Source organism: Sparus aurata, chromosome 21 (assembly GCF_900880675.1).
Source record: "Sparus aurata chromosome 21, fSpaAur1.1, whole genome shotgun sequence".
Classification (NCBI taxonomy): Eukaryota; Metazoa; Chordata; class Actinopteri; order Spariformes; family Sparidae; genus Sparus; species Sparus aurata.
The window spans coordinates 27,833,897-27,860,619 of record NC_044207.1 but is presented as its reverse complement, the minus strand read 5'-3'; the positions used below and the strand labels follow the sequence as shown (position 1 = coordinate 27,860,619).

General features: G+C 41.5%; 2 protein-coding genes and 1 long non-coding RNA gene across 11 annotated transcripts in view; 1 reads left to right on the top strand and 2 right to left on the bottom strand.

Moving 5' to 3' along the window:
* Nucleotides 1-2,253, bottom strand: part of LOC115573374 (rho GTPase-activating protein 12-like) — a 57,203-nt gene extending 54,950 nt beyond the window's left edge. For 2 of the 9 annotated variants that reach the window (XM_030404129.1, XM_030404132.1), the window contains exon 1: nucleotides 1,934-2,240. The gene's annotated coding sequence lies outside the window, so the exon portion shown is untranslated. Of the gene's footprint in view, nucleotides 1-1,933 lie in introns of all 9 variants that reach the window. The other 7 variants (XM_030404127.1, XM_030404126.1, XM_030404130.1 and 4 more) reach the window with 7 other exon arrangements.
* Nucleotides 2,254-2,261: 8 nt separating this feature from the next.
* Nucleotides 2,262-5,365, top strand: LOC115573375 (uncharacterized). Its single transcript, XR_003982262.1, has 2 exons — nucleotides 2,262-2,520; nucleotides 4,111-5,365. It is a non-coding gene; the product is annotated as an uncharacterized LOC115573375 (long non-coding RNA).
* LOC115573373 (kinesin-1 heavy chain) lies at nucleotides 5,231-25,795 on the bottom strand. Its single transcript, XM_030404125.1, has 26 exons — nucleotides 25,386-25,795; nucleotides 20,768-20,855; nucleotides 20,556-20,629; nucleotides 20,359-20,463; nucleotides 19,292-19,340; nucleotides 18,476-18,531; nucleotides 18,295-18,382; nucleotides 18,071-18,195; nucleotides 17,768-17,872; nucleotides 15,343-15,488; nucleotides 15,012-15,160; nucleotides 14,556-14,743; nucleotides 13,579-13,647; nucleotides 12,882-13,088; nucleotides 12,371-12,514; nucleotides 12,020-12,211; nucleotides 11,759-11,876; nucleotides 10,865-10,920; nucleotides 10,478-10,587; nucleotides 10,167-10,268; nucleotides 9,860-9,920; nucleotides 9,351-9,422; nucleotides 9,107-9,211; nucleotides 8,615-8,831; nucleotides 7,965-8,097; nucleotides 5,231-7,215 (listed from the first exon to the last, which is right to left on the bottom strand). The coding sequence occupies exons 1-26, from the start codon at nucleotides 25,509-25,511 to the stop codon at nucleotides 7,212-7,214; spliced, it is 2,889 nt and encodes a 962-aa protein (XP_030259985.1). The 5' UTR covers nucleotides 25,512-25,795; the 3' UTR covers nucleotides 5,231-7,211.
* Nucleotides 25,796-26,723: the final 928 nt, after the last annotated feature.

Below are 26,723 nucleotides of genomic sequence, written 5' to 3'. Positions count from 1 at the left end.
AAATTGTGTTACAGCATTCTCTGCTCAAATATATTCAGAAGCGCATTTTAATGTACAGATTGGCTTTAATATGGAAAGGCTTGACACTATCTTATCTGCTTGAAAACTTGAGACCAAGAAATGCCCCAAATTGCAAATGTTGCTCAGCGATACGTCAAACAGTTTGTTTCTGATTGGTTGTAGGTCCAAAAGCATTTTGGTCTGCACCTGCTGATAACGCCCACTGAATATCAAAAATGAGTTGAGGGATGGAACAAACAAATACTATATCAAATGTGCAGAAATATGCTTTTTACATCTGTTGGTTGAGGTCAATAAACTGTTAACCTGAGCACAAGGTTAAACTATGTCAGGAATAAAGACCTTGGTTTTCTAGACCTTACTGATGCTGGACGGGTTTGTCTGTTTCAGCTCTTATAGGACCACCAGGCTTTTCTTTAGAGTGGCATAAAATGAAGAGAAAATATCATCAACTCAAATTTAGTGACATGACAGCTCTAAGTGGCAGAAGTTATAGAGATAGACACAAACAAAAAACATCAGTATGGCTCAATATCACGATCGATAAGTGAGACAATCTGATCTTAGTTCAATCTATTACAGTCTGTCACATCCGGAACGAGCACAGGCAGTCAAGTACTGCACTGTGACCTTCACACGTAATCACAGCAAATGTAGGTCCACGTTTCCCAAAACAGCTTGGATTCAGCACAGGCTGCCCCACTTAGGCACCTCTCACCGCGACTTTCCTCGAAACTCAACTCCCTGAGGTCGCGTGCAGCCGTCATGTAACCACAATCTGTCACACTTCAACAAACCACATCCAGCTGCAGCTCGCTCAGTGTAGGGCATCTTGAGAACGGACAGAAAGGAGAGCGTCCAGAACAAGTTGCCCATTAACGTAAGAGCAGACAGAGAGGTTTACTGCTGGATGAGTAACACTCGTCAAATCAAATTCAACATCACATTGCCTTCTGTTGATTTTAATCTCATACTTACTGATCAATAAACCAAATTACCAGCTAGAAGTTGCATCAAAACCATGTGGGAGACATAGTGCACTTTTAATTTATCCAACTACATTTCACAAGCCATTGTTTGGTATTATCGCTTGATAAATGAATTAAAGTACCTGTCAATTAACACTGTGGTTATTAGACAAGTAAGAGCTCTGTAATAGCAAAGAAACTTGTGCTGTTATCTGATTGGTAATATCAGCAAACCTTGAAAACCTTCAGCACAATTACTACAATAAGCATAATTATAAAGTGGTTGCTCGACTAAATCAGTGCACAGATCAATCAACTGTACACAATCCAACCAGACTCTGATTTTAATCCAATTTGCAAAACCACAAACATTGGTTTTATAATGCACACTGGATATCCAAACTTCTGCTATCAATGTTATTTCTCACACATCACACAGATAGGGTGACATGACATAAAAAACCTGCTTTGTGAGCAGCCTGCTGCACCCTGACAGGTTCACCTCGCTGCTGACAGCTCATGAAGTTAACCACAACTAAAGTAAAACAAATATGTCTTGCTTTAACATGTCCGACTGAGATAAAGTTGCTGTTAAGAGCACCTTGACTACCAGCTCTGATTTCCTATGGTTTGCCACCTTTAGCTAGCATTCCTAATGGGATTAGTTAAGAGCAGTTCCTGATATCCTGGAGCAGCCTTCCTCTGAACTTTATGAAAATGGGAATGCTCCTGTTCGATTCCAGTAAAGGTGTATAACTCTCACCTTTAGCTTACATTCACATTTTGTCATAATAACATAGAGTTACAGCCCTTGTCTCGGCGTCTGTTTTGACTTACTGGGAGCTAATCTGTCGCCAACGTTTAGCTAGCTAATTAGCTTTCTAGCTAAACATTCCTCAGTGTCCCAAACAGTGCCGCAGTCAAAGATCCGCACCCTGACGTACCTTCTCTCCTGGCGGTTGGGCAGTCCGTGGAGAGGAGAGGGCACACTCCAGTTAGTCCTGCGTGGGGTTAAATTCCCGTCAGCTTCCCTTGTTGTGTGAGCACCGTGTGAAAGTAGTTGGTTACTTGTCAGGTTTGTAAGATAGCGGCGCTCCCGTCTCTCCTGGCCGGTGTAATCCACAGCAGTGCTCGCTCCCGCGGACTCACGCCTGCCCTGACAACTTTGGCAAGTACCTCCACTGAAAAGATCGTCTATTGAGAAGATGTCTCACTCAGAAAGCTTTTCCCCAGCACACAATCTCGCGTAAACTTCGGCGTTGCCATGGTGACCGCTCTAGCACAGACGCCATACGTCGATAAAGACATAAAAAGTTTTATTTGACTGTTAATACAAATGTTTTCCGCCTTTGTATTGACTATTAAGTCTTTATGGCTATCAACTGGCGGGTGGTTGGTTAGTTATTATTAACCACCAGCGCGGGAATACGTTCAGTGTGAGACCTCTTGTCGAATTTGTGCTCTACGGTCAGAGAGCCCTCAGGTGTTCGGGACGCAAAAGGGGGAATCAGCGCCACCTGATGGCTGTAAGGTGATACTACAAATACACTGATGGGTGCAGGGTGCCTCTCGTGTCCCACCTGGACGATTTATGCAGAGGTTCGGGAGATTTTTGTTATGTTTGGACAAAGCTAAGCTAGCTGTTTGCGCCTGTGTCCTAAGCTAATTTAGCCGACTGCTAGCTTTAGCTTCATATCTAGCACACATACATATTTTTTTTATTTTCATAGATTTTTTTCCACCCTTTAAAAATGAAATATTGATTTTGGCATTTAATCTTTAACTAATTTTCGCTAACATTTTACCTGTTTGAGAGGACGGTTGCACTTTGCTCCAATTTGCGTTAAGGAACGCTCTGTGACGTGATCACGTTGCAACGTACGCAGTGGCGGGCTACCTCCACCTGCAGTAACCTCATGACAAAACAATCATGGTCTCTACATGATAATGAAGCAAAAACCACACTCGTGTCCAGACACTACACTAATATAATATTAATTTATCTATTTATTTATTTATTTTGTTCAGGTCTATAAAAGGTATCAGGAGGAACGTAAGAGGGAGTGATACCGGAATTATATAATTATTTTCGAAATAAAAGCCCATTATAAGCAGATGTCTCCAAACACTGGGGACACCTGGGTGACATTATTCTTTAGACACTTTACCCTCCACGATTTAATACCAATAGTCAGCTATGGAATGTAACTATATACATTTACCCAAGTACTGTATTTAAGTACAAGTCTGAAGTACTTCTAGTTTACTCTGCCAAGTTTTTCCATTTTTTTAGGGCCCCAGCGTTATCAGTATCTGTCAGCTGAAATCTTTCTTCTGCCGAAAGAAGTGCATGTTTGGCAGATTAAACATACTCCAAAACACGTCACATTTGATGAAAAGATGTTATGATTCAACATGATTGGGCGTGGGTGTGGCCAGGGGACTCCATAGCGCCCCCTAACGCCAAGTCATATGACCAAAACCCTTCTTTGATCTTCATGAAATTTGCAGGACTCATAGGTCTGATCGACATAGTCAGGAATTATTTTGAGGAATATTTTGCATCAAAAGGAAGTCAGCCATCTTGAATGGAGTGTGCCGATTTGTATTTTTCCAACACTGTTTAGAGGACTTTAGGTCTTTTATTCCATTTACTTGTAAGGACTCCTACTTTTCCTCCTGTTTTCATATTTTCTGTCTGGCTTCTTGTTTTAGTTCACCTTAGACAAAGATTTGTTTCCTGCTTTTGCCTGTTTGTCAAAGCACAGTCAACTGTTTTAAAAGGCACAATATAATAAAGTTTATTATTATTATCACCATTAATTAAAGTTTGGACATGGATGAAAACAAGTTTCAGGCTATTTTAAACACACCATCGTTGAACTCTACACCCTTCAAACTTACTCTTGGCTCTTAAGGACCAGATTTGAAAACAAAGTTAAGTTCCAACCACTGTCTTTAATGTTGCATATTGTAGTGTTACATTTTCATTTAATTGGAACTAAGGAGCCTAAACCAAACAGGACCCAACCAAAGGTACAGACATATTGACCATATTACGTCTGTGCTTTCTGAAAATGTAAAAACTGAAGTAAATGACTCATGCACTTTTTTTAAACAGCACTCCTGCAAAACCAATACAAAGTCATAATGAGCAGAAAAAGGACAGAGGGAGCGAGAGGCGAGTGTTTTCTCATAATTATTTAATCACACATACATTTACATCATGCAATCAATCCAAAACTGTGATCTCATGAACTTCTCATCTCCGTCCATATCAGAGCCCTGCTATTTGTGCCCCAGTTCTCCAGGAATGATCCAGTACCTTGTCCACTGATGGATCCTCAAAACTGTCCTTTAAAAATTGACCAACTATTACACAGTAATAAAAAAAGTGGCTACACTTTGTTTTTTGTTTTATTTAGAATTAATGCAAAATTCAATTTAGGTAAACACCACAAATATTCTTTGCTCTTTTTTATTTGCTACCCCCCCTCCCCCCATTTCATATCCAGTTTTGGTGGAAGGTCAAAGGATAAACATTTTGAGGTCCATGCTGCAAAGTCTCAACTAATCTAGAAGATTACACAGAGGGAATAAACCATCTCGATAGACACCAAACACTGTCCTGTCATAGATACGGGGGAGCGGCAACTCCTGCAGGCTTGTAGGAAGTAATTAATACTACAAACAGTTTACAGGGCTTTGGAGACTTCTTTTCCCCTCCAGTCAAAAACAGCCACATATGGAGTGTTTTGTTTTTTCTGAGTGCAGGTTTTGTGAAGAAGTGCTATTAAACCCAACTTTTTCTGTTAAGAGATGGCAGGTTTTAGCATGACATCATATGAAAGAAAGCCGGAGTCCTGTCTTCCTCTTCCAGCTAGATTTGTTCCACTAGTCTCAGCCGAAAAAGTGTATTTTTCCAGTAGGAAGTTTCTTTGATCTGTACTTCTGAAAAGGCAAATTGGAATATGTGCTACTGCACTGCTTAGTCAAGTCTGACCATCGCATTATCTCATCTGAGTTAACCGTCCAGTCCAGCAGCAACTCCTCTTATTAAGAGTAGAGTCCGGGGAAAAGCCCTGTATCATGTTCCAGAATGTCAGAAAGAACCCGCAATGAGAAAATACAACGAGAACCAAAAGATAGCGGAACAATAGCTAACAAAGGAAGAGGAGCGGGACTTCGGACTCGAAATGGCAGGATTACCGCTGCAAGCACACCCTGATCACACCTGCCAGTTGACTGATATACAGTGTATTTTACAGTATATTGCACTTGCACAAGATGTTAGTGTTCTCACACTGGGGTTACAATCACTACAAGCTCTTTGCCAATGCACTGGGGCTTCATCACAGGGTTATGGTTTTTTTTTTTAAAAAGAAGCTGTGGTGGGAATTAAAATGAAAACAAATCATGAAATGACACTAAAAAAATACATCAACGACAACAAAACACAAAATAAATCCTACACCCCTGACTAGATTTAGTTAAATAAACGCTTCCTCCAGATGATGACAGAAGATTGTTGTGCAATTTTTTTTTTTAGACCCTGCTCTCCTGATTGGCTGATCAGCGGCAAAAGGGTCTGACCCATCGACTGCCACCCCCGCCCTCCGTTCCCCCCCTTCGAAAAATGCATCTACACCATCTATGGAACAATGAAAAGAGATACAGTACATAAAACCCAGCATAACACGTTGCTTTCTGCAAATTTACAACCAGAGGGGCACGAACAGTTACAGATCCTAAATCTACAAGAATCAACAAAAAAAAAAAAAAAAAATGGGGGGGGGGGGGGGGGGGGGGTGGTGAGAAAGAAGACAGGAAAAAAATAAAATCAAAACCCCCTTGAGAAGAAATCATGACACGACGGGGATCAAAACAATTCCAGGTTTACAACTAAAAAGAAACAACAACAACAGAAAAAAAAAAACGGTCCTGGAGATGAGTGAGTGACAGCGACCCAGCTAGGACAGGACGAGCATTGTGGTGCGGTGCTACCTCAGTCTATACGCCTGCAGTCTATGTGCTCCAATGTGCAGAGAGATATAAATAGCGTCCATTAACACAGCATTACCAACCACTGAGAGAAGTAAAAACAGTACATTTAGCTACTTAGCATAAGCTATGCTAAAAGGTGGAAGTTTGTTGTGTTAACCAGATCGTTCTCTTCCTTCCTTCCTTCCCAGTCTACATTCTTTACATCCTTCTCATGAAGTCACCAATAACGAGTATAGGTTTTTATTTTAACTTAATGATAAAAACAATTGGCCTCCACAGGTATTTAGTTAAATACATCTACAGTACACTGTCGCACGTCTTGGCTTTTCATTGCTCTTGTTTGTTTTTTTTTTCCAATCCTTCTCTTCAGCCGTTCCCCCTGTGTCGTACAGCTCTCTCTGCGGGGAAGCATGTGCAGTAGTGCCAATTTTACATCTGTACAAGACCGGACAGAACAGTAGTGCTCAACGCCATCTAGTCAATTCAAAACCGTTTACAGTTTGTTTTTTTCCATTTTATGTTTTTTTTTTTTCCTTTAAGAAGCATGTAAAATCTATCCAGAGAAAAGTGTGGTTAACAACCGATAATAGTAATGATGAAATGTACAGAGGTTAGCCTATAGGATCAAGCTATGTCTCGTGGTAGGGTCATCTTCTTTTTTTTTTTAATGCTTTGTTTTAGGTTGTGTGTTTTTATCTTTTTCTGATCTTGCTACCCTTTTACATTCAGCTTGGCACAGTGCAGGACTTACTCACACGACGACGACGGATGACGACAGACTGTGCAAAATTAAAAAAAAAACCGAAGCAACGCATTTGAGGTGCGCGCGGTTTCTCTCGCCGAGGCTGCGCTCAAGACTGCGTTTGGTTTTTTCGGTGGGTAAGAATATTATCTTGCCTTTTGTAAAATTAAATTTGTTGTCTTTCTTTTTATTATATCCTGTAAGAGAAAACGAGATAAGTCATGATGAGAATTGGGGAGTGAGGGGAGTGAGGGAGTGGGTGGAGGTGTGAGGGGTTGGAGCTGTACAGGCCAGGAATATTTATATATATATATTTATAATTCAGAAACTCCTTCGTGGCTCCAGAGCAGCGACGAGGAGCCTGTTCGCTGTAATGGAATGACAGGTTGTCGGGGTGGGCGGGGGGGGGGGGGGGGGGGGGGGGGGGGGTAGATATTGGCTTCTTCAGCGGTGTCGTCCTTCTGTCCCGCTGCTCTTCAGCTGCAGATAAACAGAAATAAAACGCTGTTAGTGAAAAGTCATACACATACAAATGCGACCATCCATCATGCGGCTGACAAGTTATATTCAAGATGTGACAAACACATTTCACTTCAAGGAAAAAAAAGATATAAATTTGCATCCAGGCAAAAAAGCAAACAAGGAAACGCTGAATACCAACACAAGTACAACAGAAACTGTGTGTCAAACTCGAGCTGCTGCCATAGAAAGAAAATTATATGACAACTATTTTGGAGCAGAAACGTCAAACATTTTCTCGTTCGAGCTTCTTAAATGTAAGGATTTCTTGCTTTTCTTTGTCTTGTCTGACAGTAAATAAAGAGCTTTTGGACAGTTGGTTGGCCAAAAAAAAGCAGCGTGAACACAAATCTTTGATGAGATTTCTTCACATTTTACAAATAAAGCAACACCTGTACTTCTAATCTTTGACATAATATGCAAAGCAGACATAGTACCCAGTCCAAGTACTCTGGTGGTACCTTACCTCAATTTACTTGGAGTATGAATTCAACAGGTGGACAAATCTTACATATTGCACCTTTTTGTTTAAATTGGATTTTGCCTTAATTTTATGGTTTACAGTACAGAGACAAACCAAAGGCAGAATTGAGCATTGACACATAGAAGCTAAAGCTAAAAACAGTATTTTAGCTCATCACGCTACGTTAATATTTTAATGTTTCTTCTTTAATTACCGAGTCTCTTAAAGGACCCTGTGTCACACTTACTTCTTCTCTGGTTTGCCGCTGCCTCCCCTGATGGACACCGTCTGGCTGTTCTGGTAGAAGCCTCCTCCGCTGCGGTTGATGTTGGGGTGGGTGGGAGACGCCACCGGCTGCTGCCCGGGCCTGATAGGCTTGGCTGTGGAGGGGGGAGAGAGAGCAGCGTGAGGACTTTTCAGGTGAAGGCTGTTTGTTGTCGGAGATGTCGGGGACATTTGCATTTCATTTCAGACAGAACACAAATTGTTCTGTTTTTCCAGCGTCCCCACTGTCAATCTTAGGAGCAAAATACATAGAATCTCGCTGCAGAGAAAGTAGCAGATTTCAGGTCGGTGGTAGAGAATTTGAAATACTTTTGAAGCACACAGATGAATTAAAAATGTACATTTTTAGGTTTGCATTTTGAGAATATCCGTCTGAACTTGCTCCTCTTTCTGTAGTTTGACTTTGGGACATTTAAAACATGAATTTCTGGACTTGTGTGAGACTACATTTAATCCATTCTCACAACAATGCGAGCGTGACAAATTAGGTTAAGAAAATTGTAGTGTTTCTGGTCAGTTTTGGTTGCAGCTATGAAGTGGTCTACTTAAAAGGCAACTAACCCTCATTTAGAGAGTCATGCGAGTGTTTTCACCCCATCCATCCCTACTAACCGATCTGGGCCGAATGTCCCCTCCTGGCCATGTTCTTGGCCCTGACGGCCTCCTTGATGCGGTCCACCTCCTGCTGGTAGCGCTTGCGGTCGCGGGCAGCGTTCTCCTTCGCCTCTTTCAGAGCAGACTCCAGGGCCTTGACCCGCTCAGCCGTAGCACGAAGACGCTTTTCCAGTTTAGGAAGCTCACAGCGCAGGTCTGCATTATCACGCACCAGCTGTGGGACAATGTGCATCGTTTTAAATCATTTATTTCATCTGCGTTTCTACAGAAGTCTACCAGTGTGGAAGCAAAATGTGTAGACAGATCGAGCAAAGACAAGAAGATTATAGAGCAAAGTGATAAAAAGGGAGAGATTATGATGAATAGATAGAAAGGGAGGGAATAAAAAGAGCGGTTGCAAAGGGAGATCAGTCACATCGGAGTAATGTGACATCCTCAAAGGAACACAATAATCTTTGACTTGGTACTGGGTCTGTTTATTAATCCTACCTGTTTGTGAACCTTGGTGAGCTGCTCAAGATTGTTCTCAAGAAAGGAGATTTTCTGCTTCTGAGCTGCACTCCCACCTGTGTCGTCTGAGTCCATCTCAGCGCTCTGCACGACAAATCAAACACAAGCATTTAATATTAAATAAAACACATCTGGAGTTACAATCACAACGTACATTTTTGCTAAACCGATTCCTCTAAATGCATCTGGAGAGATTTTCTTATCTACTAGACGAGCAGCTCACCTTTTTGACTCTGGTAGCCAAGTCCTGGACAAAGAGCTTCCTCAAGTTGTGCAGAGTCTGCAACTCTTTGGCCTTGAACGGGAAAAGAAAAGCAAAATTAGAGAGAACACTGACTGTTTCAGCGTGTTGTAATTATCTCAAAGAATTAAACACAGCAGATTTATATTTAGATCAAAGAAACTCACTGCAACAGCAAATGTGAGCAGATGTTCCTACATTATTAAAACGTTAATACACACGCTGATGTTGAATTCAGATGTTTTCATTCACTCAGCATATTCCACAAAACATGAAAGAGTCACATCTCCGGGACTGAGTCAGTTTATCCTTCATTCATAATAAATGTTTACTTTAAAATGCTAGCTGGCAGATGAAAATCCGTTTACAACTACAAACTCTGTTCACAGATACGATCAATTCTAAGTGCAAATGGATGTAATCCCACTATCTGATCCAACAGAGACCCACAATGAGTGCTTGTAATCAGCAGTTGATTTAGATGAACTCACCACTGTCTCCTCCAGACCCTTCAGGTCTTGTCTGGCCTGCTCCCTTCTGTCCTGCATCACCCTGAAAAACCACAACAATATTTTAAATGTGAACTAATACACATGCTACAATGCTGTCAGTATAAAATGAATACAGACATTAAGCAGATGCTGTATGTGGGGACAGTCTCTGCTAAAGAAAACATCAATGGTGCTGAATGGTATCTGACCATCAACGTGAGCAAAGTGAAATAACTTTATTTGTGAACAGCAACAGCATGTATGTGTGTGTTATGTGACACAATATGTATGTGTGTGTGAGACATACGTCAGCTCATGCAGCTTGCGGCTCTTCTCCTGGTCGGTGGACTTGAGTTTCTCATGCTCCACTCTGAGCCTCTCCTGCTCCAGCATGATCTTCTGGTTCAGACTGGAAGAGAAGACACAGCGTCATGATTATATGAACCTACTGACTGAAAATGTATGTCTGAGTGAGCTCAGCCTTCACCTAAACATAATGGAAACATTACTTTCCTTATATTGGTAACTGTCATTGTGTCTATGCCTACATGTCTCCCTGTTGCTCTCCTTTCATGTCTAATGGAACAATGACTGAAGGTGACAGAAATGAAGTCTTACTCCTGCAGCTCAGTGATGAGTTTCTCCTTGTTGTCCAGCTCATCTCTCAGGCTGCTGATCTGCTTCTGATGAGCCTCACGGTGGGAGTGGATCTGCTTCTCCACGGCTTCCTGAACACACACAAATGCACACAATTCACGTACAACTCATCAGACAGGATACATCACAGAAACACAGTAAACCAACATAAATATACTGTTAGCTCGATGCAAAAATTAACCAGTAGCTAATATTTAGCATTGATTTTAGCATCAGTTTTCAAATGGTGGCTGATGGAGACCCTAACCAGAAATGTTTGACATTTTGAATTAGTTCTATCACTTTTGTAAACGCAAAACTGTAGTGAGCACTTGTGTCGACACTGTCTGAAGGGTTTAAGGAACAAACCTTGACTTCATTGGCAGTCTGGATCTCGTTCTCTTTCTCCATGGCATGAACTTTCTCTGTAAAACATAAACACAGGAATCATTGTAACTAAAGAACAAAGATATACTGAAAGCTTAACCAAATTTAGACTGATCGACTTTTCAGCACTTGCTCTGTTCCACTTTTGTAAACACTCTTAAAATACGGGGGATCGAGGTCAAATTTTAACATCAGAAAATATAGACGGGCCATACATACATTTATTAAACCTGTTTTTTTAGCAGACTTGTTTATCTGTGTTGTCACTTTTTGTCACAATTGTAACGCTTAAAAATGTATAGTAAAGATGGTGGTCCAATCTATCTGATGTTTCTGCTGTGCTTATTTAATGTACTGTATTGCTTTGATAGCTTCTTTGATATGCTTCTTATTTGAACAGTGCAATTTTGTCTAACAGCGACTTTCAGTTAATTTAAGATGCCATTTTCAGTAGTCTGTGGCCCAACACACAACAGAACGTTACATTGGTGAAAGTTATTAATAAGAATTGACAGTATCAAACATGCATTTTAGATACATAAGATCTCGACACTTGCACAACAGCATCATTACAGAGGACTAAAATTAGATTAAACCGTATGAAAGCTTGTGCGTGATGCAGACATTTTCTCCCTGGAGGTTACTGTACATAAACATTTTGATTGGGTCTATATGGTGACTCATATGTACATCACATCTATAATTATATGCGTGTGGTTGTTGAAAAACTAAGCTGAGGTGAAGGAGTTTCTAAGAGGTTGTTTAGCTTTTATTCCACAGCTGCTGTTGGTAATAAGTGCCTCCAGTAACAATATTCAAGTGGACTTAAAGTGAGTGCTGCTGTTTCTCTTGCTCTGTCTTTAAATAGTGATTTACCCTGAGCACTGATTTTGACAAGTTCCTCATTGAGGGAGTCCACGTTCTCCTCCAGCTGCCTCTTCTTATGCTCCACGTTCTGCAGGTACTCGGTCAGGGACTTGATTTTGGCCTCATGCTGGAGAGAGAAAAAATATTATGGATGAGTGTACAGACAACTTAAAAGGATTCAGAAATGAAATGATTCTTTATGTATACACGGGAATCAGTGACATGTACATTTTCAGGTCACAACATTATTAGTGCTTGGCTCCTGGGTACCTGAGAGATGCGCAGCTGGCAGGCAGCCAGCTCCTTCTCGTTCTCGTCCATCTTCTTGTTGCTCTCTGACTGGGTGCTCTCCAGCTGCTTGCAGCGTTTCACCATGGTTTTCACTTCTGACTTCATCTTACTGATGTACAGACGGGCCACTGTGAACTCCTCGTCAATCATGCCACTGCCACCCTCATGTTGCTGGAAGGATAGAAGAGGAGAGTTGAAGCAGGACGACCACATCCAGGAAGAAGAAACTGACATTATGCTACATAAATATCATCGTTACAACATCCTGTGAAAGGATTCCATCTTGTCATCCATTAAAATAATTCCAACATCACGTTCTTCTTCCTCTACCTTGATGTCATTGCTTCCAACGGCGATGCCGATCTCAGCAAGGTCTTTGAGCAGTGAAGACATCATCTCTGTGACCCTCTTCCTCTGGTGGTTGGACATCTCCTTCAGCTTCTGGAGCTCAGAGTCCAGAGAGGACAGGATAGACTGCAGGGAGAGAGAGCATACGTTCTTAGTCTCAGTATGTTTCATTACCATTTCAACAGACAAAAAATGACAAGACAACAGTGTGGAAGCAGAGAAAAATATGCAGAGTCTGTCCCCGTCATTGTTTTCATGCATCCTTAATGCTCAAGTTACATTTGTCCCAGAATACAGTTAATCACCCAGCCCTTTCAGTTGCAAATGTCACTAGTTATTTTTTATCCGTGCAGGCTGTAAAAGTTTGATTACAGTGTTGTGTGTCTGCATATTAACATCACCGAAATAAAGGACACTTATAAAGACACGTGACCAGAATCAAAGCATCACAGTGACTCTGGACTCGCTTGGCAGGAATCTGTCCCCAGCTTACCGATTTCTGGTTAAGCTCCTCGCTGATGGCCTCAAACTCCTTGGTTTTATCCTCCACCTCCTGGCTCTTCTGGTCGTAGTTGACGGCCAGCTCCTCCAGAGCCTGGAGCACCTCCTTCACCTCGTCCTTTGAGGCCTCGTTCTCTGCCTGCAGGCGGTTCAGCTCAGCCTGGAGGTTCTCGTGATCTCGGCGGGAGGAGCCTAGAAGCTGCAAGCGGGGAAAGAAGTGTAATTATGTTACTTGTCTTTAAATTGCATAAGTGCTGCGGGCATCATTTAGCGTTTCTTATTATGTGGATGAGTAAACACTTTGCCTTTTATTTGATTAGTTACCAAACACATAAGCTTTCCTAACATTGATTGATGCATGTAGCTGTCCTGAAAATGAATTTAGGAAGGTCAGTGAGAGGACTTAATCTTGAATTATTACAGTAATGTTATGATGTATAAAATGTAAAAAACTACTATGCTTTCTACTAACACATTTTGTTTGCTACTAAAATATGGCTTTGTGACCAAATTAGCAGTACATAAACCCTCTTGTAACAGCAGATTGTAACCTACTTGAGACAGAAGGGCTGAGAAAGTAAAATATAACAACAGCTTGACAGCTCTGATAGCTTCATGTGTTACCTCACACCTCTGAAACTACAGAGATCAAGAGTTCACTCTGCACCTGCTGGACCTCCAGCACTCACCTCATCCTGGTCCAACATCTGCTGCTTCAGCTTCTCAGCCAGCTGGCTCTGCTGGTTGATTTCCTCGTCCTACAAAGTGCAGAGATGTAAGGCAACATTAGCATTCACATCAGGCACCGTAGATATCGCCACAGACGGTAGGCACAATGGCGACAGACCACTGCCGAACAAAAAGCCTTGGGGAATGAAAGGAACAATGTTTTGATTCATTTTTCTTGAATTTGTCCAAAAGAAATCAGCGTTTCGCCATTTAATAATGACTGCTGAAACTCTAAGTAAAGGTATCTATTTTTGCATGTATACATATTTGTTCATTTAGCCCAATTCAACAAGAACAGACTGTGTAATTGTGCAATAATGGGAAAGTATCAGTTTCAGAAAGCAGATATCCCAAATGAGATCAATGTTTTTAGTCTCTGGAAGGAAAACAAACCGTTGACGTTAAAAAGACATTCATCAGCTACAAAGTGGAAACTTTCAAAGGAGTCTGACTTTCTTCAGACTGGAACATTCATGCAGGCAGCAGGACGTCTAACAATAGGCGACATCCGTGGATTAACATTTACTCATGAGAGGACACCTGGTGGTCCGTAATCCAAAGACCAGCAGGAACACCAAAGAATCAAACAGTTGGCTTGCTTCTCTCTCATCTCATTTTAATATGAATTGGTTGGAAATCACCCAATTAACGGGGAGCTTGAGGCAAAAGAATGTCTGAAGGACTCAGTGTTGTGAATCGCTCTTTACAGGGTTCCCACACCTACATCAATACAAGCACTGAAGGACTTTCTAAGCTCAACTCCCTCAAAGTCAACAACCAAAAAATGGCAGTCTCAAACATGGATCAAAGTTAAGTACTGTTGCAACAACTAGACTTTTTATTATGAGAACGAGCAGCATTTAAAGAATCTACAGACAATAATTAAAAAGAGAAAAGAGGCACAGATGAAGGTCTGAAGGCCTCGACCCTTCCTCACCTTATCATCCAGCTGTTTGTAAAGCTTGGCCAGCTCAGCCTCACACTTGTCCTTCTCCACGTCGGTGAGGCGAACACCCGGCACGTTGGGCGTGGAGGCCGGCTGGTCGTTGAGTATGTTGTCCAAGGCCTTGACCTCCTCTTTGGCCTTCTCCTTGTCAAACTGCTCCTCCACTGGCACACTCTCACCTAAAGATGAAGCACACACACATTAAGTATAAGTCGATGGTTTGTAAAGCTTTTCTTTTGTACTATCAAAAAAAGAAAGATGCTGTCTGTGACCACAAAGAGAAAACGATCAGCGCTCCAGGTGTTTATTTAACCATTACAATGAGAATCCAAGACTAAATCAAACATGGCAATCTGTACTGGAATTAAAAACTGAAAACAAACACCTCAAACACCAAAAGAATCTGAAGCAAACGCAGTAAAGCCAACACAGAATCTGCTCGCTCACCATTCCTCCAGCGGTTGAGCTCGTTCTCCAGCCAGGTGACGGTGTTCCTCAGGGTCTTATTCTTCTCCTTCTCCCTCTCATACTTCTGCTTCCACTGTTCTGCTGTAAGCTCCACGTTCACAGTGACAGTGTTCTTGATGGTCTTTGCTCTGGATGTAGAAAATATCAGATTTTATTCCCCTTAAAGGCACACGATTCAGAAAATGTAATGCAGCATTATTCCTTAAAAGATGTATCCGCAACCAAGACTGAACCATCACTGCATCAACTGTGACCATGGAAATGAATACATAAAGAGTACGGCTGGTTTTCACTCTACTTGCATACTAACCTTTGTCCGAACATGAGGGTGGATTTGGTTTCGCACTCGTTATAGGAGGAAGGCGAGCAGCAGATGACAATGGTGGTTCGACAGTTACCACCCAGTGAGTCCTGCAGGATACGGGTCATCTTGCTGTCTCGGTAGGGGATGTAAGCCTACAGTTGTATACACAAAATATATAGACGAACAATTAACAAATTGTCTGACTGTAGGGGACCGAGAAAAAAACTTCTAACCATTAGTTTTCCATAAATAGTATGGCAGAGTTTTTACTTGGCTGAGTATTCAGTAAAGATAATGTACTTTATGTATGAGTGACATGCAAGCAAAATTTGTTCGTATAATCCTCATTGGATAACTAACTGAAGTTTAATATTTCAAGTTTAAAAAACAAAACTTCTGTCAATCGTTCTCTTACTCATAAGATCACAAACATTGATCTGAAGCTCAGTTCTGAGGCTGGTTTGTAATAGTTTCCGCTTCATTCCCCAACATAATATGTATGGTGAATGGTTTTCTAACAAATAAAGCTACTTTTAATAACCCACATAAACTTCAGGCTCAACTTTGTTTAAGCCCCGCCCATCCCAAGCACGAATACAGATCATTTCTTTGTTGAACTACTGATGGATGAGCAGATGATGATCTGCATCTATTCAACCAAATAGCTGATAGAGCACCTGTTGACTGAGATGTAAAACACCTCTTACTAAACAAATCATGGTTTCCAAGAGTATTTTATAGCAGAGCTCCAAAAAATACAGACCATCTCTGCTGACCTCACAAAATGAATACACTTATAGAGAGAAAGAGAGAGCAGCTGTTATCTCATAAAATCACACATTTATTTAATTGTGTGGCTTTTGTTGAAGTGGTTATTTCAAACCACAATTGATAATAAGTCCAGATGCACATAGATCTGAGTGGAGCACCACTTTGATTAGGAATTGTTTGACAACAGATCCCGGAGTGGGAAAAGTACAAAACAATGGTATTCTCTAAACTAGAGTAATAACTCAATCGCGGTGTTGTCCTGTAACTGAAGACGAGGCCTGCGGTTTCACCGGCACTGAGCCAACAGGACGTGATAGCTTTGGTTACAATTCTCATGAGTTTAGTAAAGTTAGAACATGATAACTTGATATAGTACAGATATTGATATGAAGAAGCCATGCCACCGCAGTCTGCTATGATTGTTCAGGCAGCACTTTGCTCAGTCGGGAGTGAGACATCTCTGTACAATAGCTCGTTTGTTTATAGACCATCACAAATATATCAGCAGCTGTCCGCCTCAGGTTGTTTGCAGTGCGAAGGAGCCGCAAAACAAACCAATCGTTGATTAAAGTGAAAAGTGTGAAATCGCTCTGAAGCAGCTACACAAACGTTGCTTGGAGGAGAGTTTTTTATCTGCTCGAGTTATTTCAGCAGCACAAAGGACCTGTAGATGCTTAAAAATGGGACTTTCACAATAAGATAACTGAAAGAGATGCTGGTTTCTAGATGCACACCTCGCTCTGGGCTGTGCAGCTGTTAAAATGGCAGAATTCCCTAAAGTTTGTTACATTAACGGTAATGTCTGTCATTTAAAAACACTATCAAAACATGTGGGGATAAAGTCATCACCTGAGGTTGTAACAAATCTGAATTTTCTAAGCTTTATTATAATGTCAAAAACACATTTTTGATCATTACATTCTGAACCGACAATTGAAGATTAACTGAAAAAACAGTTAACTGTAACAGTAACCTCAATCAGGAAACACATTTATCCCACGAGAGACACAAACCCACAGTAAATGGATCTCAACACTGCAACAACATATTTAGTGATTGAAAACAATGCCTTAATAGCTGTGTTCACATTAACATATTATATTACATTACAAGTATCACATTAAAAATGGATCACTGAAAAGCCATAACTTCACCATTTTTCACAAAAACATTTTCAATGCTTGCTTGAGGTGCCTTTACCTTTTTTGAGAAGAGTTCATGTTAATGCTTAATGGGGATAAAAACATCTCTTTCAAATAAGTTCTGACTCAGCAAACATTTTAATCCGATCGCTAATAGATTGTTTCTGCACTGAGAAGCAGAAGCTGCATCCACTGTCGACGTCTTCCCATATTTTCACACAAGATTCCCGTTTTGCGGATTTATTGCCACATTTCCATGTGAATGGAACAAGACGAGTGTTTTGATTTCTTCTACTTTACTAGCAGTTAGCAGACAACTGGTTCTGTTTTTCTACTTCTTCTACTCTGTTTATCAAAGCCATGCATAATGTAGCCTATAGAAAATAGGTTTGGGGGGCCTAGTCTTTTCGCTCCAATTCAAGTTTTTGTAATCTCATTTCTGCAACATCTTAAAAGTTTCTTGACATTTACATGGAAACAGACTTGAGATTAAAGAGAGTTGAAGTAGAGTTACTAACCGTTCCTTCAGCCAGAGCAGAGATGACGTTTCCCAGGGATGACAGAGACTTGTTGATGTTCTTGGCTTCATCCAGCACCGCGCCTTCTGCTCCTGTTTTACTGACCTAAAAATCACATAGATGATAACCTTAATAAGGAGTTGTGCAGCTCAATGCTCAAAGGCAAAGAGCAGACTCTGATCTGAATCCAATCTAAGTAGACAATACAGGGAAAATAAGTCTACTTAAAGATTGTGATATATAACACACCAAATCTAAAAATGTTATAAATATCTATCAGCGATGTTTATCTTTTTTTTGTACCTTTTCACTGCCAGCCAGATCCACCAGGTAAAGTTTGCCGCTGAGCTTCTGCTCTGTCTGAGTGTTCTCCTGTTTGACGTTTATCAGGAAAATACTGTGACTCCTGGAGCTGTGCTCGTTCATGTCTAAGGAAGAGACGACAACCATGTGGTCAAATTGCTGCAGCCTTAGAAAATGCAAAAACTAAAGGAATGAAAATGTGCAACAAGAGGTTGGTATCTTACTTGTAACTGCTACATGTCTGTTTGATTTGCCTTCATCAATTGTGTCCATGACCTCCTCCGGGCTGCAGACAAATCTCTCAGTGCAGCCCTTTAAAGAATAGCAGAATATGAGGTGAGATTATTGGTCTTCACAGACGAGTTTTACCAGATGCTTGACATGTGACAGGAGGTTAGCTCTCACCTTGACGTAGGGTACTCTGTTTTTGTCTTCATGCACTGACAGGTTGGTCTTTGACACTGAAGATGAGAGGAAGAAAGTGTCAGGGAAACTGCCTTGCCATGCTGTGGGTAAACTACTAGAAAACATTTACATAGATAAAGATTAATCATGTTTGCATCCTTGGGTGTGCTTAAAAAAAGTCTTCCCTTCCATTCCCACTTCTATAATAGAATACCTCTAGTCGTCACATTTCAAATGGTCTTTGACTTGAGTGAAAACTATCTGGAAATGTTTCCCTACTGGCCAATTCAGGGAGTAATAACCATTAAAGTTTCACTCAGAAGTCTTTAAGAAGTTGAAATAGATGAGCTACAACTGTTGAATAGCCTCAGGTGAGACCAGTCGTTTGTGGTGTTGTTAAAATATAATAACATACACATTTATGAATCTCTGTTAACAACAAAGTCAGTGTGTTTACAGCTAATTATTCATTATTAGTCATTTCCAACACAGATCATTTTTTCAATATTTCATAGGCTTCACAACCTTTTCACCCCAGACATTTTGAACTCTCGAAGCAGGAAAAGCACAAGTGAATGTAATGGCATTAACAACATCTCCTTTCCATTAAGTGTCAACCTAAGTCATGCCAGTGAGTGGGCATGCACAATACCCGAGCACTGAAACAGGCCAACCGAAATACAAAGCAGCCATCACTAGTGTTTTTAAGTCCACATGTGCTTTTCATGCCTTAAGAAGTCAAAATATCTGCTGTGTAAAAGGTCTATTAACAGCACATTCTGTCACATGACGTACAATACATCTTCAGCCACTTACCATCCAAAAGGTCCCGGATCTTGTCTAAGTAAATTTCAAAATATGAAACCTGAGAACAAAGAGAGAACTTCATTATTTGGCCGTCCAGCCGAGAGATCTGACCAGAGAATCAAAACACAGAAACCTCAAACAAACCAGAGGTATGAATCGAATCGAGCATGGCTTCTATTATTTCTTTTCTTTGAACACTTTTTGCTTTGAATAATTGAATCCATTCCTCAAACTTGCTTCCGACAGTCACGCTGTGTTCAGACAGGCAGATCAAGTCTGATATTTTCAGAGTCAACACGAGAGAAATAAAAGTATTTTCTTGACAGCAACAATGTGTTGCGTGTTGGCAATGGCAATTGTTCATGTTGCCATTATTTCAATATTCCCAGGACAAACATTTACCACCGTATGCTGAAATGTAGAGATCAACAAACATGGTGGGGAGTCAACTAGAAAATATGATGCAGCAGCAACAAGTGCAAGTTACACAGTCGGCCTACTTCATTACTTATAACTGTTTCACTGCACAAAGAAAACAACATCTAGTTTTCATCTTAAATGGAAAAGAGGACCATCGTCCGTCATTCCTACGTGAACCGATGGTTGTTTGTCAACTCCAGCTCTGATCTGCTGTGATGAAAACATGAAGCCCATGCAAAGTGTTTATGGAAAAGAGCCAGGCTGTTAACTGAACAACATGGTTACTGCTATCTAAAAAAAGTTCTCCATTTCTTCAAGCATGACACAGAAAAGTGTCAGAGGAAAATAAAGGTAAACTTGTCTACTGGCAAAGGAGAAGGAGTCAAGCGCATATTTTCCCCACGTTTAAAAAATCTGCACAGGCTGATTTTGGTGCAAAAATGGTACACATTACACATCAACCTCCTCCAGCACTTATTTGTCATGCCGAAAAATGCTTACTAATTAAAAAAAACCCTGCAAAGCAAGGAGTAGGTAGCTTGTTGTAAGCAAAAACAGTTTGAATTTGCATTTGTCAGCCATGAATATCAAATTTCAAAGACATTATCTGGAGCTGGAATTTGAATTTGGGGATTAAAAATATCCTCTACACTTACTTTGATATGAAACTCCAGGTTTTCATCCATGGAATAGATGTAGTTGAAGATATCTTGCACTATCCTGGGGATGATGCCCATTGCATCTGTGTCATGAAGATTCCCCTGCACACAGACAACAAATCAATGTGATGATGACAAGTGCAGATGCACGTCATCAGGGAGTAAACAACACCTGTTTTAGACATCATATTTACCTCCATGGTGTGTGTTTTGCCAGATGATGTCTGCCCATATGCAAAAATTGTTCCATTGTATCCCTCCAGAACATCTACAAGAAACACAGAATTAATTAAAGCAAAGATTCAAAGTTTGCTGGCCTGGTATCTTTTTATTTGTTATGTACATGTCTGTAAATCATAAGTCTGGTGTGTAAACAAATGGAGTAAAACCAAAAGGGAGACCTCACCTTTGACAATCTTCTGGGCGCAGGCATTGTACACTTGTTCCTGTGTTGTATTTGACTGAAACACTCTGTCGAACATGTACGGTTTGCCCTGGAAAGAAGAGAAGAAGGAATAATTTAGCAGATACGACATTAAACATTCTGCATGTATAATGGAATCAACAGTAGCATGTTTAGAATCAATTTAGCATGATCGGTGGTTGCTGCAATGGCTGAGGTCCCCAAATAAGATCCAACTACAGAAACTCAAGCTTTAAAAAACAAAAAAGGCCTGTTCAGTCCCTTCTGACCCTTCACACATTTCACTCCTAAATGATGATGGCTGACAGCTACAACTCGATTTAAAATCGAAGAGCACAAAATAAGTGGTATGTCCTCTCAGAGTTTCCAGTGCTTGTGACATGTGGGCCAAGAAATGAAAAGATTCTCAATGCTCTAACGTTAGGTCTCCATGTACTTCTCAAAAAAAAAAAAAAAAAGAACATTTCTTACTACACCAGTTTAGTTAGGACAACCCAAAACAATCAGTTAGACTGGCAGCGGCGGTGATTCTTTACTTCTGTTGGTGTGCTTCACTCAATCGTGCCATTGTTATTTGAATTTGAGCCCTTCCCTAACAGAGACGTGACAGGATAAACAGAAGGGATGACGTCCAACAAATATCTCCTGCCATATTCAAACCGGGGAAATTGCATTACATGATCCGTCTCTCCACCAGGATGTCTCCAAGCTGTCACGATTTGATGTTTTCAATCTAGTTAATCTTTTGCTAGCTGCATTCTAGAAAACCTCTGAAAGCTAGCTGTCCAAATACAGCATCCCTCATCCCATTTAAACTCCCACACAACCATAATGAACTATACCCTGAACTTTTACTACTGGCAAAGAAGCACATTGCAGCTGACTGTGATATCCCATGGGCCAGTCAGAACTTCAAAGCCCAATTCCAGTGAGATAGCAATCAATATCTGGATTAAATAAGACAACCGCAGGGAAATAAAACTGATAAAACTGCAATTCTCAGGTTCAACTGAGAAGGCACAGTGTCTTCTGAGGATTGAAGTCCCTGTTGACTCATCTCTTCTCCGGCCTGATGGGTGGGGTTCTATCGGTGTATTCAGAGTTTATGAACAAAACAGCTCCATTCACATTTGATACTCCAGGTTGCAAAGCATACATGCTTTAGTGCCAGTAGCTTACGTTTTGTCAGATTCAGTGTTAACACCTGTAAGAGCAAAAGAGGGCCAGGAATGTTGTCAAGCGGCTGGTGTCACCTTAGAGACGCCACTGATTAGGACTTTCTCGTTAAGGACCAACGGTACATGTAAACACACTCATAACTCAAAGCGAAACCACAAATATGTCACTGCCTGGCATCACCGCCACCTGAGCTCAGATTATTCACACTACTACAGCTGAGATGTCTTCAGTTTGTACTCCGGCTCATAATCCCCTCCTGACAGACGGTCACATTCAAAGCACAGACCAGCAGCATCTTAAGACGTTGAGAATTCACTCCAACTAGCCACATCCGGGCAATTAACCCTGCCCAGAGAGCTGAGCCACTATCAGGCCTGCCAGACACTGTCAGCAAACAATGACACAGCCCGAGTTTAAAGTTCTCATTGTTCCTGCTGCTACTGGCCTCGTTACCTACACTTGTGTCTAATGGGATTACTTTGATGAAAATGTAATTACAGTGAAAGGAAGAAGAATTATTAAGTGCTCTGTCATGTTTCTGCTTCCTGATGGCTTTGTTATGATACTTGCTCAGGCGAAGCCAAGTCTCGGGAGACAGAGTTACACACAGTCCAATGTTACTCTGTTGCATCCACGTGGTTCTTGTTGTATGATGCATGATTTATCATTGGGTTTGTGCTCTTAAGCATAAAAGTATGCCACTTTTATTAATTCAGGGTTGTTGGTATCCTTACTTCCTGGTACAAAGCTAGCAGGAAAAAAAACAGGTGTGATGGTGCTTCCATTTTATTTACTTGTTTAAATGTGGAGCACTTTCACTTAGCTCTCTAATCCTTTTCCTTCCTTTCATCCCTCACGCACTACCACAACTCCACTACCCTACGTCTAAAAGTAGCTCAGTCATGTTCTTGTGTAGTGTCCCAGGCTACTGTATGCAAATAGGAGATGTGACAGCAAGGCATGGGGAAATGACGTGATCTTTCATGTGCAAAGCTGACGGAGAAGTAATGGATGCATGAATAATTCACCTGCTGAACGCTAACACTACGCTGGCGAACCAAGCTAGTTACGACACCCATACCACCTCATCTGGAAACTTCATCTCCCCCCCTTCACAGCAAAAGACTGGCAGGACCTTGACGTGAGCAACAGCAGAGTAATGGCATAGTGCAGGAATATGTTTTAGGAGACAAACAAAATCTCTGGTGTAGGGAACCTGGAAGTATCAAAACAGCATCATCAAGGCTTGCAATGGTTGAAGCTGCCTGTCAGACTTCTTTACCACACGTAATGTGGTCAGCTTCACCACTGGCTCGATCACTGCTGATGAGGAGTCAGCTGTAACACAGGGTCCACGCCCTAGATTGTTTCAAAACGGATAAAAATATGAGCTAAGTGTGTCAGTCACCCTGGATAAGAGCGTCAGCAAAACAAAAGTACATCACCATAATAATTACCCCCCCCTCCCACCCGGAGAGATTGCCCAGCGCCCGGCCCAACTGCCTGCCCTGATTGGTCGAACAGCTGGTTACCAGGAGAGAAAACACAGGGGGATTACCCAGGAGGCCAGGACTGCTGCTTATGGGCACTGTAAGTGTTGTACTTCATAAAGCAGATGCACCAGCAGAGGCTACTAAGCTCCGGCCCGCAACACTTGCGTCCTTCACAATGCGGGCTGGTATTTTGGCACGATGACTGGCACTCTGAACTGGGATGGGCTACATCGTGTCTGAGTGGCACAGACAGTACGCTTGCTATTAGAAAAATAGGCCTGAAGTCAGTGTCAGCAAAACCATTCAAGAAGTCACCACAGCTACAGCAGTCTTCTGTTTTGCATGACAGAAAAAGAATAGTCCTGTTGTACTCTAAGTTCACCACCTAAATTAGTAGTGTCACTCCAAAGAGGATGTGATTCATATCCACTCGGCCAATCCATGCAACTTCATGAATGGAATCAGTTTTTATTGACTTGTAAAGTCATTTAAAGCATAGGTGACCAAAGACACCAAAGTCCACAAAGAGAATGATAGTTTGACCCCACAGAAACTTAATGTTTAGCCATGATTGTTTTCAAATGTTGTGCTACTGGCTTTTTAAACGTTTGGCATGCACACATTTGAGGCATATGCTTCCTAATTACTGCAGTCATATAAAGCGTATGAAAAGACCAAACTTTTCCGTTTGTATAGAAGTGGTGTAGAGACACGCAATGGCACGAACCCAGGTTGTGTAAACAGCGCTGTTTTGTATAGATGTATCATGACAAAGCATCAAGTCCACATCACTTGCTACCTGGCCTCGGGACACATTCTTTATTGGTTCAGTAAAGTGGCAGTATCATGGCACCTCATTAGTAAAGGCATTTCCTTGTTTTGTCATAGTGTAAACTGTGCCTATGCTGTTACCCTTATCATGTACTGAAGGCCTCTGTATCATTTGAGGGCTAAATGGACCAAAGACAACAAACTTAGATTTGATGCCAAACTTAACTTCCTCAGAAAAAGTATGACCTCATTTTTCAGACACTGTATTTTAACCTTCTGGGTTATTGACTGTGTCCAGTGACTCAAGGGCAACAGAATACCACTGGTCTGTACATTATAATTTGACATTTCCACTGGCAGAATCACATTATTTTGACATTGCACTGTCTGTTCCACTTCCCTTTATGGAGGCATATTTAAGTTTCATGCTATATTCAATGTTTTGGGTAATTTCGACATGGTCTAGAAACAGGGTTGGTTATGTACCCAGCTGGTTTAGCTAACTAATGTTAGCTTTAATTAAGCAACAGCATTAAACTAGCCAGCTAACCAAGGCCGGCTAATCTGTCAACTACCAGCTGGCCTAGCCTGCTAGCCAACAGTCTGTTAGCCACTTCTAAATCAAAGCTGGCTTACGCGTTATGCTGACGCAAACTGTTCATAATTAATAGCTTTATCGTTGCAGATGCACAGCAAGTTATTAATTAATGCCGGGACAACAGTGTGGGGAAGGGCGTGCATGACTGGCAAGCTAACGCTGGCGACATTTTAACCTGTGCCTGGCTGTCTGTTTGTGGCTTTGTTGAATGACAGCTCGCTAGCCATGACAGGGCGACTGCGAATAGGGACTTTTTACGGAACCAGCACTTGGGTTGACTTTTACAAATGTGAAATTAAATGCTGAATCCGACTGTCCACGAAAAGGACACATAATAAGCATCAGGTTTGGTATATTTGAGTGTTTTGCGGGCGTTAGGAGTTGGCTGTAGCGGAGGGCCGGCGGAACATCGCAGCGGTGAGCAGGTCAGCCCATGCTAACGTTAGCTAACAAGCTAAGGTGCTAACAACCGTAGCTAGCTGCGAGACAATCAAAAATGGCGTACTGCTGACCGTGCCCCGGGGCCCTGTCAAATAGGTAGCGCCACTAAACAACTTACCCCGATAATAACATTCTCCTCCCCTTGAAACTTGGGAATGTATCTGTCGCCTCTGGTCACCTCGGAGCTGTTCAGGGGCCTAAAACGGCACATCACTTTGATGGTGCACTCCGCCGGGTCGGCCATCTTCAGCGGTTTACGAATGGAAATTCACCGACACAAGTTAAAGTATATCCTGGATCCCAGGAGCGGCCGTTGGGGGCGAAAAGGGAGGCCAAGCCCCTCTGTCCCGATCTCAGGTTCTGAAAAAAGGGGCGATTATCTGTCGGGCAGTCAACAAAAATCCTTGTTTTGCTTCTCAATCGCTTCCCCCCTCCTGTTAGGAAGCCATGATACCGGTGGATCAGCGGCTGGCCACCTCACCCCTCCTGCTGCTGTGGATGTGGTTCGCGGTGACGTCAGCCCGGCGCTCCCCTCCTCACTGTGTTCTGTTGTTCTGATGAAAAATCTCAAATCATCAGCGAGCATCAGTGAAACCAGCCACCGACCCCAGATCAGATCCAGGAGTCACTCACAGGACATTCAACTTGATTTCTTCTCTGAGTGGGAGAAATTAAAAATGTACTCAAGTACTTCAGGGTAATGTCAGGACTACTTTTCTGGTAACTTCTACCCCCCCTACATTTATTTAAAGGTGCTGTTTGTGAGAAAAGTAGATATTTTTTTTTACATGTACATGAGTATTTCTTAAAGCTAAGCTTTTTCAATGCATTTTGGCCTTCTGTACACGCGTAAACAGCCGTTCCACTTACCTCAACATTTAATTTTATTTACCTCAATATTTTTATTTGTATTTTATCATATAACTCCCAAAACATTTTATTGTATATGTATTCTATTGTTAGGGATGTTTTATTCTATGGTTTTGTTGTTGTTCTTATTGCCTCTATATTTGCCCTTATATTTTATTGTATTTGTACTGAATGTACCTGCTGCTATGATGACCGAATTTCCCCTCTGGGATTAATGAAGTTATCTATCCATCTATCTATCTATCTTACCCCTCTTTTTATTCTCTATTCCACTCTATTGCACTATTCTCACCCCGGATTGACTTCCTGTATGGTGAGGACTGCGGAGTCTGAATTCTGTGTCGAGCAGGCACCATGTAATTGTATCCTCTTACTTATCTATTTTCATTTTTTCACTAAATTGTCCCCTGTTTTTTCAGGTCACTGCCACGGTGAACACATTCAGAAGCGCCATTTCCAGTTTTTATGTTTAGACATCATGTTTATGATGTTTATTTGCTTGTCTCCTTTGTTTGGCAGACTTCTGATTGGCCAACGTGGCCTAACAGCAGAGGTTATTTCACCACCTGCGTTTGTGTTTTCATAC